This window comes from Dreissena polymorpha, chromosome 10 (assembly GCF_020536995.1).
Source record: "Dreissena polymorpha isolate Duluth1 chromosome 10, UMN_Dpol_1.0, whole genome shotgun sequence".
Taxonomy (NCBI): Eukaryota; Metazoa; Mollusca; class Bivalvia; order Myida; family Dreissenidae; genus Dreissena; species Dreissena polymorpha.
In genome coordinates this window covers 390,099-399,510 of record NC_068364.1, presented here as the reverse complement: position 1 = coordinate 399,510, position 9,412 = coordinate 390,099, and the positions used below count along the sequence as shown (strand labels likewise).

At 36.0% G+C, this 9,412-nt stretch overlaps 1 protein-coding gene across 3 annotated transcripts in view; it reads right to left on the bottom strand.

Annotated features, from left to right (window-relative positions):
• Window positions 1-388: 388 nt before the first annotated feature.
• Window positions 389-9,412, bottom strand: part of LOC127848696 (glutamate receptor ionotropic, kainate 2-like) — a 139,317-nt gene continuing 130,293 nt past the window's right edge. For 2 of the 3 annotated variants that reach the window (XM_052381288.1, XM_052381289.1), the window contains exons 13-17: window positions 6,870-7,087; window positions 5,970-6,195; window positions 5,481-5,640; window positions 3,468-3,576; window positions 389-3,220 (exon numbers count right to left, since the gene is read on the bottom strand). In XM_052381288.1, the coding sequence (XP_052237248.1) occupies window positions 3,041-3,220; window positions 3,468-3,576; window positions 5,481-5,640; window positions 5,970-6,195; window positions 6,870-7,087 (893 nt within the window). In that variant the 3' untranslated portion in view covers window positions 389-3,040. The remainder of the gene's footprint in view (window positions 3,221-3,467; window positions 3,577-5,480; window positions 5,641-5,969; window positions 6,196-6,869; window positions 7,088-9,412) is intronic. The other variant, XM_052381290.1, reaches the window with a different exon arrangement.

The window sequence follows — 9,412 nt, the reverse complement described above, 5'->3', positions numbered from 1 at the left end:
AAATAGTATGCATTGTGTATGTTTATATGAATTTCTAAATAAAAGCTTCACACACAAAAAGATATATATACAGAAGGAGGAAATTGTATTGACATTCAGAACGCTGGGGCATTATTGTCATTCAGAACCATGTGACTTTATTGTTATACAGAGAACTAGGACTTCACTGTCATTTAGAAAGAGAGAGCGTTATTTTCGTTATGAGGACATAAGGGCTTTCTTGTCAAATGTTGTTCTTTGACGGAAATGTCGTGTACATTAAAAACAATCACAACACGTTTATAACGCTTTGATTCATTACGGATATTTCAATACCAATACATACACTTTCGAATCTGCTATTTTAAAATTATGTAAATTTATAGATGTACACAATTCAACAGAGCAGTATAATTATCACTTTATTAATCCATCACGTTTTGTCGAGTTTAATACCATTCTATATAATTACACACTATCATATATGTTAATTGTAAACATAATTGAGCCGTGCTCTATGAAAATGGGGTTAAATGCATGTGCGTATAATGTGTCGTCCCAGATAAGCATGTGAAGTCCGCACAGGCTAATCAGGGACGACACTTTACGCTTTTATAATATTTTGAGTTTAAACAAAGTCTCGTCTTAAAAAATCAAGTTTAGTCGGAAAGTATCGTCCCTGATTAGCCAGTGCGGACTCCACAGGCTAATCTAAGACGAAACTTTACGCACATGCATTAAAACCCCTTTTCACAAATCACGGCCCAACTATATATTTATTAAATCAGTGTATTTTCACTCTTCACGTTATCACCTTCTAAGCGCAGTTGGTGAGAACTTCGATGGTTAGCTAAGCTACCAGCGGTTGTTTACTTCTAGATAAACTTATTTATGTCAAATAAAGTGTTAAAACGTTAAACGTGCATATTCATTGTAAACAAATGGGTATCCAAATATAGTTCAATAAGCACATGCTTAAGTCATCAAAAGTTCAATTAATTATCACGCTGCCATGATACTTACAATTATGCTCATAAATAAACATATAGATTGCTGAATGGACAGCTTATAATTCAGGCCAAATCAGAGATAAATACATATATTATGTATACACATATATACAGTAAAATTCAATAAGAATTGGTTGAAACTGGGATTATTATTTTGCAGCAAAATAAAACTGTCTGCTAAGTACTACATGAGCACGCCAAAAATGTAAAACTTTATTTTACCAACTCTTTGTTTAAATATTTTGATAAATTTTAACGACATGTACTAATGAGCAGACGTTTATGAGAAAGTAGCAGAATGCTGAATTCGTTGAAATAATTTACCGTCTTTAATTGCATTTATACCATAACCGTTTAAGCAGGTACATGCAGTTTAGTTGGTAATATCCCAAAACAAAGGAAAATACAGACTAAAGCAACGTAACTATATACATTATTTACACATATTATGCATAGAACAAACATGGGAATGGCGGGTTTTATAAAAATATCATTTTGTCAAATTGACTTCTGTATACATAAATTCATGGGATAATCAAATATATGAGCCCGCTCTGTTGAAATGGTGTTTAAAAAATGTGCGAAAAGTGTCGTCCCAAATTAGCCTGTGTGGATAAGCCAGGGACGACACTTTCCGCGTATATGGTATTTTCTGTTTAAAGAAAGTATCTTCTTCTCAAAAATCTAGTTTATGCAGAAAGGGTTATCCCTGATAAGCCTATGCGGACTGCACCTGCTAATCTGGGACGACACTTTACGCTGTATACCTGCTAATCTGGGACGATACTTTACGCTGTATTAAACCCCCTTTTCAAAGAGCAAGGCTAATATGTACACATAAAAAATGACCAAGACACCGCAAATGAAAACAAACGTTTTCACGTATAAAATAAAACACATAATGAAACAAATTTTTAGAAACGTCCAATTAGACGAACATATCGTTATTACCAAATCCAAATAGCTCTATTCGCGATCTTTTTAACATATACACGAAACGTATTCACATAGATTATAAAGCCCATTTCAGTTAATTGGATTCTAAATGTGCGTAATGAGTGTTTAAATAACTATAAAATGTTGTAATACAGCAATGATATTATTCATTTAGGTACGTTGCTATAAACATACAAATAAAAATATTTAAACGTCATGTCAACTTATCAATGATTATTTTAAGCAAATGTAGCCTCTGCATTAGACCGCATATGACAGATTACATTTCCTGCGAAATTTGAACGTATTCTTGCTTTCACCACAAACCAATTGTCGTACTCAATATACCAGCACGTACATGCACGCGTTTAAGTTAAATAAAACTTAAGAATATTATTCCCAGATATTTTGGAAATTCAAATTGCAGAAACAAGAATAACATGTTGCACGTTTTTGGGTCAAAATACAAACCACACAATTGTACTATGAAGTTTGATGGACGTTTAGTTTGGATTACTTTGTAATAATCGAATTAAGACTGATGAATATATGATCACACGTTATAATTGACCAACTGCAATTCCATAGAATTATGTAACGCGGTATCGTTCATTCATAAACCACGAATTTTCCTTGGTTGCCGGTTTTTATTGCTTCAAGAAAAACAAGCCACGCAACTTGAAAACGAAAGGCAAAACATATGCCATATTTTTTTAATACTCAAAATAAGCCCACCCTAACACCTGAGCGTTATAAATTTTCCGGACACGACCATGTATTGCATAAATACTAGTTCGTTGCGCACTGCAATTTAATAATAATGCATAATTTAATTAAAACATTAATTAAAACATACGTAAACCGTTTGTGGACACAGTTATTTTTATCCATTTGATTTTTTTTCTAAACCATTTGTGGAAAAAATAATATTTCAATCTCTGTCGTCAAAATTTCTACAACAAAAAGTTAAGATACTTTAATTATTATAGGTCAGGTTTTTTTTCGGCTCATAAAGGAATAAGACACTGGTACATATTCAATCGTAGCAAGTCTCACGCATTTCAAGTTGCATTAACATTTCATAAAATATCACAGGCTGCAGAGTGCATACATGTTCATTCTAAGACGTCCCTGTGTTTGTCAAAGGAAGGCACAGTGTTGGCTGGCGAGTATCGAACCCCGTTATGCGCGTCCGTGTCCTTTCGAGATTTTCCGCAATCTGCCGAGAGGTTCCGAGAACTCTTGCATCGAACCACAAATCGAAGCTCTTCGGTGAATTCCGACCAAAACGATTGCTGGAAATGAAGCAAGTAAGACACTGTGAAAACACATTCATTTGCGAAGGGAGATGCTTCAAACAAAATTGGCAAATTCGTTATGGTACATATTAATAATTCAGCAGGCAACTTTTTGGGTTTCGCAATTTGTTTTGATATAATTTTACAGGTTATTTTGGTTTAAGTGCATTAAATTGTTTATTTGCCTTGAAATGACATTTTTATAATGCACGAAAAAACAAGTCGTATCATTTAATTGACTAACCTTATCTTTGCGCGCATTCTTTCCAACTTTCCAGAGAAACTCCAATATTGAAACCAGAAGTCCAAATATTGATCCGCCGGCTAAAACAACGAACACCCCTCCAACATTACTGAAAAAAACAGTTATAACTAACTTTCTAATGACGATATATTTATGACCTAAAGTTGGAAAATAATTAGTTCAGGTAACAAGACTAAAACAAGAGGGCCAAGATGGCCCTAGTTCGATCACCTGAGAGGAGTCGGTTCATTCAATCTTTACCAAACGTTCAACTTGACCTAGATATTGTCCAGGCAAACATCCTGGTCAAGTTTCATCATTATTGAACCAAAACTCTGGCGTAAAGAGTGTTTTTGTTTTTGTAAGATTTGACCTGGTGACCTATATTTTGAGGTGTCCCCAGTTACCAAACATCAAACTTTGCTTACAAAAATAAATATTATGACCAAGATTCATTAAATCTGAAACAAAATTGTGACCTCTAGAGTGTTTACAAGGATTTTGTATAATATTATGAAAATTTGGACATTCTAATGGCAATAATAATGGCATTAATTATGTGATTTTGCTCATTATCAAACCTGACTGAGATCTTTCAGCAACTTTGATAAAGAATGCTTGAGAAATGTGAATGCTAGAGTGTTTACAAACCAAATGTGGACGGCAGACGGCGGACAAAGACCAATCCTAAAACCTCACCTGAGCAATCAGGTGAGCTAAAACGTGTGTTTCACCGATCTGAGCCATTTTCTTACTTGTCCGAGAAATCAATAAAACCAATTTATTGACTAAGTTTCACGATGATTAGGCTAAAATAGTGACTTCTATAGTGTTCAGTCACAAGGTTTCACTCTAGTCACATAAGGAAAACTACCCCACCCCCCCTGGCAGCCATATTTTTTGACCGACCGGGACCATTTGCGAACTCATCTGAGATATATATAAAACCAATCTTTTCACCAAGCTTCATGATGATTGGGCAAAAGTGACTTCTAGAGTGTTCACAAGCTTTTTTTAATATATAAATATAAGAAAACTGACCCCCCCCCCCGGCAGCCATGTTATTCAGCTGACCGGAACCATTTTTGAACTCAACTCTCATATCCAGGAAACAAATGTTCTAACCAAATTTCATGAAAATTGGGCCAAAAATGTAACTTCTAGAGTGTTCACATGTTTTCACTATAGACATATAGAGAAAAATGCCCCGCCCACTGGGCTATGTTTTTCACCGATCTGGACCATTTTCGAACTCGTACGAGATATCAATAAAACCAATGTTTTGACCATTTTTTATGATGATTGGGCAAATATTGTGACTTCTAGAGTGTTTACAAGGTTTCTCTATAGCCAAATAAGGAAAACTGCCCCGCCCACTGGCGGCCATGTTTTTCAACGGACCGGAACCACTTTTGAACTCAACCACCATATCAGTAAGACAAACATTTTGACAAAGTTACGTGAAGATTGGCATAAAATGTGACTTCTAAAGTGTTTACAAGTTTTTTCTTTATCTTGACCTAATGACCTAGTTTTTAACCCGGCACGACCCCAGTTTCGAACTTGATCGAGATTTCATTAGGACAAAACTTCTGATCAAGTTTCATGAAGATCGGGCAATAAATGTGGCGTCTAGAGTGTTTACGAACAAATGTGGACGGATGGACGGACGACGGACGGACGGACGACGGACAAAGACCGGTCACATAAGCTCACCTGAGTAATCAGGTGATCTAAAATAACACTTAATTATGCGTCTTATGCATGTAAAGACTTTTGTTTTTTACTGAATGGAAATTTGTTATTACTATGATTAGCTCGGTTTATGGGTCCATCTCCCACGGCCGTTAATCATGGGCACCCCCTCCGTTTAAGATGCATACCTCTGAAGTACCATCGGCTAAATTATTCATGCATTTGAAAAACGGGTTGGCGTCGGAGATTACTGACCGTCTTTTTTTATCGGTAATGCATTTTTTGTTCCATTTGTCAAGCTATAGGGTGCATGCGTACCGAACTCCGAGCGCAGCGCTTGCGGCGGCATCTTCGTCGTCGTCGGTCTTGCATACTTTACCCGCCTGGTCGACCCACCACTTCTTGTATATGCCCTGGATTACCTGTTGCTGCTGGAAACGCACAATCTCGCGGGAGATGAGGCCAATCCAAGGCGAACCTGGCATACAGAGGAGCATGAAAGATTGAAAAAGTAGAACTTTACATTGTAGTATTATTTTATTGTGAGGTTATTAGACTTTACAAATCAACGCTGATACACTACATCATCATCATCATCATTATCATCGTCGTCGTCATTATCATCATCATAATCATCATTATCATTATTGTCATCATCAATATTGGCATCATCATCATCATCATCATCTTCATCTTTTTCTTCTTCGTCTTCTCCTTATTCAACATCATAATCCACTATAAATAACCAAAACCATCATATGCGATTCTAAGCCCTACCATAACTGCATTTAAAAGTATTCTAGTTACCTTTCGGCGCTGCGATGCCGTATCCCTTAGTGTCCAAATCGGACCCGATTTGCATGAGATCGCAGTTGCGCTGTATCTGGTAATCGATCGACGTGGACTCGGCCAGGAACGCGTAGTTGCTCTTGACGACCCGCTCGAACCCGTCTTTGTTGCTGTCAACCAGAATAGAGTCCGCGTTTGCCTCCATGTACGCATTCATACGTTTGAACACCGTCAGATTGGAGTTCTGTGGGAGAAACAATGAGTGATAAGTCTGATAAAGGCGGAAAGTGTCGTCCCTGATACTTTAAACACATACATTAAGCCCATTATTCCAAGAACGATGCTGATATGATTTTATTTTGGTTGGTATCAATGATATGATATAATATGGCTCTGTCAACTGGTTTTTACTGTTTTCCACTTTCTTTCAAGCTATAAAAACTTTTCAAATAAATAATATTTTTTCTGTGTTCAAACAATATAGTTATGTATCTTAAAAGATTCAAAAACACGAATGTTTCAATTCACGTCAATAGCAGACGGTAAATTATTGAGTTTCTACTCTTTTTACAGAAATTATAAAGCCTTACTGTTATCATTTGAATCGCTACACCGAGTAACCAGTTAAAAGCTTGACATTTACTGAACTACTTCTAGTGTCAAGAAGTATCGACGTCTTATAAGAACACACTTTATCTTCCAAATTTCAGTATTTTTAGCAATTATTAAACTGTTATTTATCAATAGTACAGATGTTTTAGTGTCAGTTCTTCCCATAAAACTTATTTTAACAGTCTCGATAAATCTAAGTCTTTCTACACACACGGGAACCAAATACACATAAGTTCCATAGTTCGATAGAGAATTAATACAATTGCACAATGATTCTATCGAATACTCTCTGTAGAAAAAACAAACCTTGAAAAAGTTTCGAGTGGCTCCCGCTTTAAGCGTCCCGTACTTGATTGCCGTCTGCTGCGACAAGTCGGCTGCGCTCTTGATTGGCGCCTCCAAGCGGCGGATGGTCAGGTGCGCTGCCAGATTGGCGGTGTACGAGCTAACTATGACCAGGGTGAATACGTACCACGTGCTGGCTACCAACCTGCTAGACCCGGCCTTAGGCGCTATGTCGGAGCCTGGGGTAGGGCGGATAACTTCATACACATTTTGATTTTATGTTAAGCGTCACGATCATTTGTTTCATGGGACCTTCCAATTTGGTAGTAAAAACGAAGAATTTGTTGGTAAAAGAAACATTGGTCTTCCCTGTTTCGCATCAAAATGATTTGGTAAGACCTAACAATCCCACTCGGAAAAAACGATGAAAAGTCTATATACCACTATTAATATTATTTTGGTTATAGTATTATTTTGCTTTCACAGTGTATTTATTGTTAAAATAACAGCTACACTAGGATAATTAAACATGCTAATTTTGGAATTGGTCACAGAAATTCTTTGATTGCAACACTGTTTTATAAAATTTTTGCATCTGTCCATAGGGCACTTAGTAACTTAATATGTTGCAAACCATCATTTAAATTAAAAAATGTAAATAGGTTAACTATATTTTAATAATAAACACAATCATGGACGTGTTGCTATCTTACAGCTTAACCGCGTTGATTATTAAATATATTCTTAATACTAACATATATTCATTTAAACATAAGTTTTTCTCGTTTGCTGTGTTTTCATGCGGGCATAGTTACTATACGAAGGACCCACATACATTTAACTGCAGTTAGTCATCTAGCCATCAACGACGATGCACATGGGGTTGTAGTTTAAAAGGTACACTGTGTTCTCACTACGTTTTTTTTTTTGCATTCTGCTCTATATTACAATACATTTTGCCTATATCGAGCGTTAGTTGTTGTTATACAAACGTTAGGTGTTACTATGGCCAAAGCACCTTACTAGCATCCATATTATATATCACTGGTGAAAACTTGACGTTATGTTTAACTCTTGACAATTCAAACAAAAAGTGATTTTTAAAGACAAGAGAGAAATAAAAAACAAAACGTGAGCCTCGTGACATAAAATAAATTATCAAAGTGTTCGAGCTCTAATGTTTTTTTTTTCTGTGATATATAGGGACGACATATTACTACTAGCGGAGTTTTCTATCGTGACTCTATTTTAAAAGCGCATGCTGCATAGAAACTACAGGCACCTTACCCGAGTAGTCTAAAAAGCATAGATACGGGCATCAATATACGCTTGAACTTTCCTTTTGTCTTACATTCTTTAGGCGTCTTTAGAAGTCTTTAAGTTTGGTACATTGACACAACTCCAGAATATGTCAGAATTGCATAAATAGTTGTATTCTGTGGTCGACAAATACATGTGCAGGTATTCTATTTCACATTTTTGAAAATGGTTTTCAAAGCATTTATTTTATAATTACTGTGAATAAGTCTTATATTAGTGTTTATTCTGCGTGGATAGATTCTGGAGTGTGATGCATTCATGAAAGATAACAAACTGCCACCTACCTTGTTTGTTGCTATTTCCTGGGCCCGTATTAACCGAACTAAGAATAACGAATATACTTTGATCCAATAAAATATATTCAGTGGTTGAATATAAACAAGCCAATAATGTTGCATTTAACATACATTAATTGTTCAAAACGAAGAATTTAGTAAATTAAGTGTTAAATTCCACGTGATATTAAATTTTGCAAGACAATACGGTCATAACAGTTGTAAGAATATTTTTTACTATTAGACTCCATTCTAGGATTTTGGTCGGTGATTACAGGGCCAAGGATTCTTTACTTTCAGCATAAACTTCCGTCGCATGTTGTACATGTAGGTTATACATACCTGCTTGAGAATAGATGAACCACGCCGTGTTGGGGAGGGGTAAACGCGTTTTATTTGGTACTTTTTTCTACAATACCTTAAAGAAATTTCTTGTAGCTCCCGATTTCAACGTCCCATATTTAATTGAACTTTGCTTTGACAGATCATCGGCGTTTTTGATGGGGGCGTCCATCCGGGACACGGTTAGAAAGGCGGTGAGATTGGCGGTATAGGAAGATAAAAAGATGAGGACAAAGAACCACCACAGGCAGGCCACCATCCGAGTCGAGATTGCTTTTGGCATTATGTCACATCCTGTGTGTGAGGTACGGGTTAGACAAAGCTATTACTTCTATTAGAGCGACTAGCTACTGTAAACACATGTCAGCATGTTCAACATGTATGTCGTGATATTTATTTTCAAGAATAAATCTGACATGGAAACATATTTAAAAACATTAGTATATTTACTAACCGTTACTCCTTTAATGTCCCTTTTTAACTATTTCTCATTTTTAACAAAGCAGAGAAAAACTGCGTGTCAAAACAGTAAAATCGGCTAAACAGCTCATATATAAGTTAATTTAATTCAATTGAACGGCAACGCATCATGTGTTCACAGTTTATGGTTTGCTTCTAAAAAGAGTG